Below are 11,429 nucleotides of genomic sequence, written 5' to 3' on the forward strand. Positions count from 1 at the left end.
AGGTGGTACTAAGGTCCACAAAGAAAGGGCCTACTCCTCCCACTGATACTCTAGAACAACTCTTTTGTGTTAGTTGGAAAGTGAGAGCATTTATTCAGATTTGACATACTGCCAGTTCCATCAATGTATAGAAATAGGGTCCCACTGGCATGGACTCGTTTTGTAAGATTGGTCCTTGATTTTTCCTTGTAAGGTGATCTCAGCTTCATAGATGGCAACAGTCCTTTTTCCATTCACCTAACTCCGGTCCACAGTGCCAATAAAAATCTCCTTTGCTCTTGCAGCAGATGATGGCAGGAGCTTCCCAGGGAGGCCCCTGGGGAAGCATTGTCACTGCAAGAGTAAAAACGATATTTGGAGGCTGTGGAGTGCACATGGTAAATATGTCCTCCAGGACACATTAAATCTGGGTACACCTGCAGGTTTCCCTGGGGAAATCAGCTGTGGTGGGGGAGGCCACAAAGGTTGAGGAAGGTTGTGGTAAGCAGCATGGGCAAGTGGTTGTTTTGTCCCAAAAGCCGTTGTCTATGATGGTATAGGCACAGTCGGTGTTTACAACGTGTGGCAATCAGGACACGGGCGTGAAGCATGTACTTACCATGCTCTGTAAGCAATTCACAGCTTGATGGTGCCATATTTGGACGAAGCACAATGATACCCAAACCCATACCTCCAGTTCCCGTTGTCCCAGCGTGTGCTGATGTCCGTTGATCAAGCTGGCAGCCCCTCGCTCAGCAGAGAGCTTGGGGATGTGCTGTGTGAAAGGGTCCACCAAACTCTGGCCTTTGGCTCAGGCCACAGCCCGTGGAAATCAGGAGATATGCCTGCTGGCTTGGATCAGCTCCAGGTCAGGTCCCCAGTCCTTAAGGACGGTCCTTGCTCTGATTATTGCCTGCTCAGTGCATTGTTGGCACTAAATGTGTACTCAGAAATAACTTTTTTTTTTTAACAGTAGGATTTTATTAGGTATGAAAGCACAGGTAAAACATTTGTTGCAATCAGTAACCCCAAAATCACTTCCATATGGATATATAGCATCAAAAATATACCCCTTTACTGTCAAAAATATTCCCCTTTGCTAACAGTCAGCTACAATTTGTTAAAGAGATCTCTCTTCCCTTAAAAAATGAGTTTAGGCCTATGTACATTTGTACCACGTGTGCATACACCAACACACGTGCAGGTTTTGATGGTGAAACTGTTTAACAGCTCCCCTATCCTTAAATTCTTCTCCATCTACTGTTCTAGGCACAGAGCGCTGCTTTTGCTTCTACTTTCCCTCATCCTCTCTCCTGATTCAATTCCATGTTCAGCCTTGACATATTGTACTGCTTTTGTTTTTAAAATCTTTACTGTTTTAGAATATTTAATGCTTAACAAGAGGCATGTCAGTAATTCAGTGCAGCCGTTAAGTCTCTTCATATGGGTAATGGCAATCTCTCAGCGGTGGCTAGCCCTGCAGAAGACATATTTACAGACGTTTCTTCTTCACAGAGCCTTTTAGACGAAGACAGAGCCATCCTGGTCACTGGTGTTCAGGGTTACGTTGCTGTTCATGACGCTTTCTGCATAGCTAGCTGAATAGGTGACCTGGTAGCGACTGCAGGGGCCACAGAAACACAGGAATGGACAGTACTTTAAGCAGACACGATAAAGGTATTTCCTGAATTTTTCCCCAGCAAAGGCATAGATAAGAGGATTGAGACAACAGTGACTGAATGCAATGGTTTCGGTCAGATGCATTGCATAGTCCAATGATTTAATTTGGTTGCAACTTGTGAATAACTCATAGTGCTTTAAAGTCTCTAGAAAAATCAGTACATTGTAGGGGGACCAAAACAGAAAAAACACGACCACCACAACCAAGATCAGTTTTACAGCTCGTGTTTTTTTCTGATTTTTGCAGGACAGCAGGGTTTTGATGATCCCACAGTAGCAATAGCATATGATACAGACTGGGATGAAAAAACCGATGGTGTTCAGCTCCACATTGCAGAACACCGGCCAGATGTTCTCCAGCTCCTGGGGGAAGACAGGAATGCAGTCGTTTTCTACCAGCTGGGAGAACACAAAATGTGGCACTGAAACTAAAACCGCTATTGCCCATACTCCGCAGGTTACAAGAAAGCCATGTTTCACCGTTCTGCATTTCAGAGAATATGTTGCCCGGACAATGGCCAAGTATCTGTCGACACTGATAACAGTGATGAAGAACATGCCCCCAAAGAAACCGATGTAATACAGCGAGGAAACAGCTGTGCATGGAATAGTCCCGAGGGTCCATCCACGCACCATGTTGGAGGCCCAGAAGGGGAGGGAGATCACGAAGAGAAGGTCCGAGATAGCCAAGTTCAGGAGATAGATGTCAGTGATGCTTTTTTTACTGCCTTCTTTCACAATGGCAAAACCCACCATTAGATTCCCTGTGAGGCCAAGAGCAAACACTGCAATGTAAAATACTGGCAGAAATATTTTCCCAAATTCTTGGATGTCAGTCTTATTGCAGGAAAAAGCATGTTCATCATAAGCGTATTCAGCTGTCGTTTCTGTGAATGCTTCTGTCATGCTGAATTTTCTGCCTAGAGGCAATGTGAAAAGGGAAAAGAGAATATGTTAGAGAGATCCAGTATCTGCTATGGTAAAATACTGAGAGACCTCTCCAACACGCACGCTTTGGGATTTTGTCGCTATTTGGGTTAGTGAGAGTTGTATTACTGCAGAGGTGATGGTAGTTACTGACAAAAGCCCAGACTCTGCTGTTACATGTACTTCACTGAAAATTAGCTCTTTAGGATAAGAAAAAATAAATGAGAATTTCAAGGGCTGTCGAGTAAGCCCCTGCTTATCAGAAGAGCAGCAGAAGCAGCAGCAAACCGACATCCAACTAACTGAGCTCTGCAGGTGGTGCATCGCAGCGTGAGAAATGCAGGCACTCTCCCAGTTTGTTGGGCAGTGCTCAGCAGGAAATGATACCTCACATGTAGCTGTTTATCAGCATGCGGTGCCTGTCAACACCACCAAAAGCCCAGTCTCGCCCCACACGTTAACCCCGGGCTGGAAGAGTGGTAAGACGCCCAGTTTGGCCAGGTCTGAGCCGATGCTTGCTGACGTGGGAGGAGCAAAGTTTGCACTGGGACATCCCTGGGTAGCAAGCATATCTTTGATGAGGTTTTTTAAAAAATCATCCTTGATCCAGAGAGGAGAAACTGTATTGACCCTTTTCCTCAAGCACCAAAGCGTCTCGTGACTGCTCCTGCCTTGGCTGCGAGGTAGTCAGGTTGGAGCCAGGGCTTGTTAGCGTGGAGGCTGCACCTAAAGAGAGTATGGGGTGCAGGTGTGTGACCTCTGGCCTCACTGTTCTGCACATCAAATAACTCGGGGCACCCATCAGTTCCTCTGTGCTCCCTTGGGATGTGGTGTTCAAGTCTCTGCAAAGATTTCTGTTTGCAGGGAACCAAAAATCCTAGAGGGGTGCAGATGTTACTGCATTCAGTCTGCTCCCTGGTTGGGGTAAAGAGTGGTAAGAATCCGTTACTTGCTCTCACTGTAGGAAATGAAGGAAATTGAGTGTGATACGCTGTGCAGAAGCCCAGGGAGATGACAACACAGCCAAACCAGCCTGTTAAAGCCGAGACTGAAAGGAAGGGTCAGTGGTCACAAAACTGCAACTAACCACCCCAAGGTCAGTGTCGCAATCTTCTTACAGGAACCCCCATTGACTCTGAGCAATGATCAGATTATTGATCTGATCCAATGCAGGCCAGGCCAAATCTGCTTTAAGACAAGATAGACTGCTTTCCAGACTCTGCTGACCGTGTTGATGAAACTCCTTTTGACTATAAGGAGAGCATGGGCACATTACTCAGTGGTAGACGCTGATGGTGTGTAACTACTCCCACTCCTGACACTTAAGAGTGAAGTGGTTGGAATCCCAGCCTACATGTCGATGTTTCACTGATAGCAATAGTTTTTATAGCCTCTGTTTAAAATAAGCCTTGCAAGACTAAGCATGAAATAAAGATATCCTGAGCTGTGAGACAGTCCTTGCCCAAGAAGTTTCATATGACATAGTGGTAACTACAACAAACTCCCCCACGGGTGGCTACTGTGACCATATAAACATTTTCTCCTAATGCCTCATTGCCAGAGTGCTGTTTGTGGTGTGGGCCATGAAGTTCTGGTCTCTTATTTTGTAGTCATTTCTCAAAGAGGTTTTTTTGTGCTAGTTGGAAATTCAGGCTCTCCATTTAAAAATATCTTCTTATTCTGAAAGTTCAAAGCCTAGCTGTCCCCAAAACATTCAAATGAGAAGTGCCCACAGTCATTAGAAAACAATCTTTGTGGTTTTGCACAGGAAAAGTGGGCTAGAAGAAGGGCTGTCTCAGTGCTGGTAGTTTTGGGGCATGGGCACAATACGGGGAAGACTGTTTGCAGCGGGCAGGCACACCCACAGGCTGAGCGGCACTTGCAGTGCCTTTCCACTTGAACTGGGAGCTGAGTCTGCCTGCAAAGTCTGTCCAGCCCCTTGCTTGCAGCCCAGTTTAATTCTCCAGCTTCTGGAGATGTGGTATCTGATGCCAGCAGAATTAAAGGGGACGAGTAGGAAATGCCTAGGTGCTGGGGCAGAAGCTGACAGCAATTGCAAACAAGATACTGTTTTTCTACTGGTGAGATAACTAGAGTTGCCTACAGAGATATGTGACAGGTTCCTCATCTCTTCATGTGTCTGTCCAGTCATCACTTTATCTACCCTGTTGAGGGATACGGAAATGAGCAGGAGACATGGTACATAATCCCAACAGCCCATCATTTTCTGCCTTCCCATCCTGACATTTTCTTTCTCCTCTTCTGAGACTAAATGTCTGCAGCAGGTGCCTTTAAAATGAAAAGTGTTGGGGTACACCAAGTCTCTTGTGTCAAATATGAGTCGCTATGCCAGCCCACTTAGCTGTTACTGCACCTATCTGCACACTGCCAGAGCTTCCGTCTTACCCTGTGGGCTGATGTGCTCCACAGCTGGTTCTTCACCAATGCACCGGTGTGCGGTAGCTGAGGGCTACCAAAATGATTGGGGCTGGAGAACCTGGTGTATGAGAAGACGCTGAGAACTGGGTTTGACCAGCCTCAACAAGAGACATCTCAAGGGGGATCTAGTGAGAAGGTGTAAAGGTGAAGCAGACAACTTTCCTCAGAGGAATAAGAGGCAATGGACATGGGAATTTGTTACTCACTATATGGAAAAAAAAATTCACTGTGAGGGTGGTCAAACACCAGGACAGGGCTTCAGGAAGGTTGTGGGATCTCCATCCCTGGAGATACTTGAAACTCAGCCAGCCCTGCTCTGAGCATGGGTTTGGACAAGAGACCTCCAGAAGTCCTGTCCTAACTTTGTGACTCTGTGACAAAGCTGAACAGAGGCCACGATGTCTCTGCAAAGTGCCCAGCTTCTTCTGTGCCATGTAAGCTCCTGTTTCAGACAAGCAGAAGTCCCATCATGCACAAAGGATAAAACTGATTGATGCCTGCTCGTATCCCATTAGTATCTTTGCTAACTGCACGGGCATCCAGAGGGGGCTGCTCGGTGGTGCTTGCCTAGACTGTGTGTGCTCTGTGAAATCCCTGATCTGGAGAGAGGCAGCGCACATTGGTTTACTCTCCTCTCTGAGAGCATCTAGCTGTGCTGGTCCTTCCCATGCTTGCTCCCTTTACTCATGTCTAGAAAGGCAGCTTGTTCCTCTGGAGAGTTTCCATGTGTCTGTACAAGCTGCTGTGCTCTATTGGGCACAGGGAGGATTTCACACGTGTAAGGAAATGCAGCTCCCACCACGGGGTAGCCCTCAGGTCTGGCAGACTTCTGCACAGGCTGCGCCCACGGGCATTGCCTGGAGAGAAAGCTGGGCATGGGAATGGCCATCATCTTCACAGGAGCACATTTACACGGAGGTGCAGGATGAACTCCTGGCCTTATTGGAGTAAAGAGGAACATCACTTGGGCTGGGATTTTTCCTGAAGTACCTTTTCAGTCAGATAATCTCCCCTAGCTCACTGATGGGGATCATTTATTTCTACAGTAGCAAATTATTTCCTTTACCCCTGGATGGGTGGTTGCAAAGCTCGTGGTACCTATGTCAACAGGAAGGGCGAGATGCTGCATAGCATGTCCAGGGGCGAGAACTGCACTTACCAAAATGACAGTGGCATCCAAAACTGCTGGCACAGTCTGTGGCTTGTTCACTCTCTAGCTCCTGGATTTTGTATATCACCAGCCACACAGTCATATTTTCCCACCGCCACTCATCCTGCATATGCAATGCTGTCAGTTCTTTTTGAATATTTAGCTCCTCTGATACCACTTTGCTCAGTTTAAGCTGATGTTACTCAACAGGTGGGCTGCAAACTCCAAAGGGCTCCCAAAACTCAGCCCATGCCAGATAGGCATAATGTGATGAAATGTTATTGCACCCTAAAATGAGGAAACTTAGCTCTGCCCATCCTCCATCCTTCCCTGCCAGGTATTCTCCATCAGCCTCACAAAGCCCACTGCAGTGCATGCTATAGTCTTCTCACTGGCAGCTTCAACCCAATTTTCTCTCTTGTGCTTACGATAAATGTTCACCTAAGGGACAAAGTGAACTAAAGAGTGTAGAGGACACTGAAGAAGGACTGCAGGGCTGCGAGGTTCCTCCAGCAGACGTTTTCCCTTGCTGAGTACAGGAAATAGTAGATTCACTTCTGCTTCTCATGGAACTGCTCAACTGCCTTGCTCTCTCTCCAGATTTCCCCAGCAGTTTTACACCCTACTCCCACAAACACTTCTGCTTTTAATCACGTTTATAGCAATCTCAAAGACAATAGTCTGCAGGACCAAAACCCGTTTCTCAACCTAGCTATTTCCAACAACCATGTGCGCTATATGTAATACATAGGGAAGTGAAATTATGAGAGATCCACAAACTCCTCTAAGCAACAGAAGTTGCATTTCAACCTTCAAAGAGCACTGGCATCAGGCTGGGTGACACAAGAGCCAAATCCTGTTTATGCATCTGATCTATCCAGTTATCACCCCTGGCGCTTCAACCAAGTGCCACGTTACAAGCTTTACTGCTGAGAAGAGGGGTCTGCGAGCACTTCGCCTCTCCGTGATGCCTCTGCTGACACCGTATGAAAAGAAGTTAAAAAAAATAACCAAACCCAGACCTCTGCCAGAGGGTCACGCTTCAGATTTGCACAATACGCTGATAAAAGTATTTAAGCCTCAGAAAGATTTTCACACCTTAGTCAGCATTTTGGGGTGAGGCTGATTTGTATGCTTTTCTCATGCAAGCAAAGCATGTTTTCAGTGCATGCTGAACGGGCCAGAGCTGCATGCCGACGATTCAGCTGGCCCAGGGAAGCTGTAGGCTTTGTGGGAACCCCTGTGAAACCCTACAGGCACAGTATGCCTTTCTCACCCTTAGATCTGAGCTGCCACCACCCTACCCAAATATAAACACGGTTGCTTTTGCACATTTGCAACTACACCCATCTTCTTGCCAGCCGATGATTCTTGGCAAGACTGTAGGGATGTCCTCAGGTACCTCCAAATGAAATGTCGTAGCTGCTGGTGGCACTTCTAACGCACAAAAAAAAAGAGATTTAAGGGAATTAACCAGAACTGGGTGGAAACTAGCAGGAGAGATGCGAGTCTTAATAGCACTCTGGGTGAAACTCTTAATCAGCCTGGCGCCAGGCAGCTACCACACAATCACCAGACTGCCGCGGACACCTCTAACCACTGTTTGGATGATACCCAAAACAAAACTTAGACTTATGGGCAATACACTAACCAGAGATGGCTCCCGGTTTCTAGTCCTACACCCAACGGGTTCCTGTAATTCACTTAGCTTATCTTTCAGAGCAGGGTGGCTCCATTCTTAGGGGATGGTCTCTGGAGTTGTTTGGGATCGTGTTAGATAGCCAGGGTCAAAAGCAGGCCCAGCCCAGCTTTTGATTTAATTACTTTAAATCTTAAATCTCAGTCTTGTATTCAGTCCTGAAGTGGGGAGATGTTCTCCCTGTTCCACCTCTACAGGTGCTGGAAGCAGGTGACACAATGCCGACCTTTGAAAGTGGGAAGCAAGGTGAAAGAGCTAGTGTAACCTAACCTTTAACCTGGGCAAAATAAAATTTAAACAGTACATGGGGAGAGTGTAGCTAATGCCAGTCTGCATGGCTTTATAGAAGAGAAGCTTTAGTTTGGACATCTGATGAGATTGCAAGGTTGATAAAGGGTACTGTGCGGGAGAGTTGGAGCTTTGACTTGCACTGCCTGCTTATTTGATTGACACATCTCTCCAGCCCAAAGCAACACAAGCCCAACAAAGCATTGCAATGGGATTTGGGCTGGTTAGCTGTCAGATCTCAAAAGCCAGCCAGCCATGGAGGAAGGCTCACCAAACTAGGAATATTGTTTGTAAAAGGTCTGCGGGAACGGTGAGTTGAAAGCCAAAAATTCTTCAGTAATTTCATCATTGGTCTGAAAGCAGATTGGGAATCAGGGCTGGCAGGAGGAAGTGATAAAACAGTTAGAGAACTGGACAGTGATTCAGACAGATCTGAGTAATCTGGGGCTTCTCTAATGATTCACGTTGGCTTTAACGTAGCCAAAGTGACACTCTTGGGAGTTAAACGACACAGACCGTGTCTCTAGAGTGGGGGTACATCCATTAGGAAACCGGACTGCCGATAAGGGCAGACTCTGAAACCAAGCTCCCAGCTAGATGTTGCAGTAAGAAAAACTGATGCAACCCTCGCATGTTTAAAGAGGTGCTAAACGGGAAGGAACAAAAGAGGGAAGACTACCATTGCAGAGCTTGATACTGGGGCTGTAGGCATACTTTGATAACACTTGATTTCACTTTTGCTCTTGTTAATAATCTTGCTAATTTAGTGGAATTAGCCATACCATCAACTGATACATGGAAATTCAAACCAGAAACATGCAAGCTAGAAATCAGATACACATTTTTAATGGTGAAAGGCTAATGACTGGAACAGACTTCAAGTAGGAAAAGGAGATTTTTGCATGCCTGAGGGTCTCTATGTCAAGAGATGATATCAGTCTGGGAAACGGGTTTAGGCCAGACACAGTGGAGGAGCTCAGCGGCGGGGTACTGGGTAAAAACCTACAGCCCCTGATCGGCAGGGAGGCAGAGCAAATGGGCTATTGGGGCACACTCGTCTTAACAACCATGACTCTTGGTTATAAATGATTGAAAAAGCCAAACTATCCTCTCCCCAGCACTAGCTAGCCCAAATCCCGGGATTGGACCTCCTGGAAGGAAGTGGGGTCCTGTGAAGAGCACGGAGCAGCTGCTGGGGTTGGGTTAGAGGGGAGGCTATATGATGGCTGTGGAAAGAAAGCAGCACAGTTTGGGGGCGGGGATGTTGTTATCAAACAGCCGGTCTGTACTGCCTCTGTTAAACCCTGTGTGTTTTCCGTACTTCTAACCAGTTCTTTTATCATTTCTCCATCGCTTCTGAGTGGGTGTGGTGTAATCCCAGATGTATCCTTGCTCCCTGCTCCCCCAGTCCTTCCCTGATGACTTTAAGGTGAGGGAATTCCTTTCTTTTGTGTTTCTTCTTTCTTCTGTGATTTATTCTTGGATCAGCTGGACCATTTCTGTGGCCCAGCAGAGTTCTGCAAGCTTAATAATTGCTTATCGATTTGGGTGATTTAATTTATGGAGGTTCCCCCCAAGACTTTGAGGGTAAGTTTTTTAAAAGCAAGTAGTGATCTGGGCTGCTTCATATTGGATTTTCCAACTCAAAGTGGAGTTCAAGGTGCAGAAGCATGATGCTGAGGCTTTCCAAAAATTAGGGCATTTAAGGTGTCCTAAATAAAGGACCCAGAAATGGAAGCCAATCAAACCACTCCTGATTAAAATAAATATAAGCCTGAATATTGCAGAGGCCTGTGGTCCCTTTACAAAAGCATTTAGGTCAAAGAGATGAAAAAAATGCCCCTTCCCTGAACCAGTTCTACAGTTTTTACACCAACATCACAAACTAAATAAGAAGCAGACACCACTAGCTGGAGATGAGCAGCATGTAAATCTACAGATTTAAACTGATAGTTTTGGGTAAAAAAATACATTTGAAAAGATCAGTCTTGGATCATGGAGGGCAGGAGGGGATAGTATAGAGTTCAAAATCCCCAGGATCTCTCTCACCTTCACCTAAGGCTTTACAGCATTGGAAAGTGCTTTCTCAAAGATGCTCCATGCTAACCTGGAGATAACTGCAGGGCAGCAAGTAACCAGGGCACAAGTTTCAGCTTAACCCATCGCATCAAAATTAGGTGTACTCTGATTTATAAAGAAAACACAAAAACATGGACTTACGACTGTCTCTGCCGGTGGCGAGGGCTTCACCACCTGTGCTTCAGAGCAACCACAGAGGTATTATTTTGAACAAGATCTTGCTCTTGCTCCCTTAGTGCATGGGCCAGCTGGCCGGGCCAGTGGCCTCACTCAGGCTGGTTGTGCTGTCATCACAGCAAAGCGGGCACAGGGGACTGAACCCCAGTGCCCTGGGCAAATCCTGCCCCCAGCGACATCCCTCCACTTGCTGGTTTTGTCCCCCTGCCAGCAAGACTTGCTGCGAGCTGTCAGGGAGAGACAGCAGCACCGCAGCGGTGTGTGGTTTGCTGAGGCCATGGCAAACCCTGCCAAACCCCTGGCAGCTCGCCCCTGCGGTTGCTGGTGTATTTATAGCAAAAGCTGTAAGCTGAAGCTTTCAGTTGTTTCAGCTCCTTCCCTTGACTCTGGGGAGGACAAAGCCCCTCTGAGGCTGACAGGGTGGCCATGCAGGAGACTTGGTGCCTGCACAGTGGGGGTCCCACTTGCTCCTTAATGGAGCAGGGAATAGGCTTCAGGGCATGACCAAGGTTCTTGAGCAAGTGAAGATGCAGATAGCCACATCAAGGCATTTTCCTGGGGTGCCATTGTTGATTCAAATCATTCTTCTGAATGGGAGCTAAGCACTGTGGGGCTTCTGAAAAATCCCACAAGGTCTGAACCTCTGGTGGTCAAAGTATCTTTAGAAATCTGTCTCTAAGGAGGTCAGAGCCTTAAATATCCATTTCAGAAATGACTTATGCATTTAGGAAATAGAAGCTGACAGCATGATTCAGACTCCTGCGTCTCCCCTGGATCTTAAAATCAAGGTTCAAAAATCACTGAAATGGTTCTGTAATTTTCATCCATGACTCTCAGGGTCATGATTTTGTGGTCTCGATCCTATGACCAGATCCAAGGGTCCTCTGCAGAGCCTCTGCAACCTGAGGTGGTTTCCAGGCAATGTCCTGACCCCCAGGACATGCCAGGGGATGTGAAATTAGGTAAACGGTGTGAAAATACCATTTATATAAAAAAAATATAATATTTATA

At 46.6% G+C, this 11,429-nt stretch overlaps 1 protein-coding gene across 1 annotated transcript in view; it reads right to left on the minus strand.

Annotated features, from left to right (window-relative positions):
• Positions 1 to 1,500: 1,500 nt before the first annotated feature.
• The window catches only part of CX3CR1 (C-X3-C motif chemokine receptor 1), a 10,552-nt gene continuing 623 nt past the window's right edge, over positions 1,501 to 11,429 (minus strand). The window contains 1 exon segment of the mRNA XM_009290140.2: positions 1,501 to 2,579. Coding sequence (XP_009288415.2) covers positions 1,501 to 2,579 — 1,079 coding nt within the window.

The sequence above is a fragment of the Aptenodytes forsteri genome, unplaced genomic scaffold, assembly GCF_000699145.1.
Source record: "Aptenodytes forsteri isolate BGI_AS27 unplaced genomic scaffold, ASM69914v1 Scaffold426, whole genome shotgun sequence".
NCBI classification, from domain to species: domain Eukaryota; kingdom Metazoa; phylum Chordata; class Aves; order Sphenisciformes; family Spheniscidae; genus Aptenodytes; species Aptenodytes forsteri.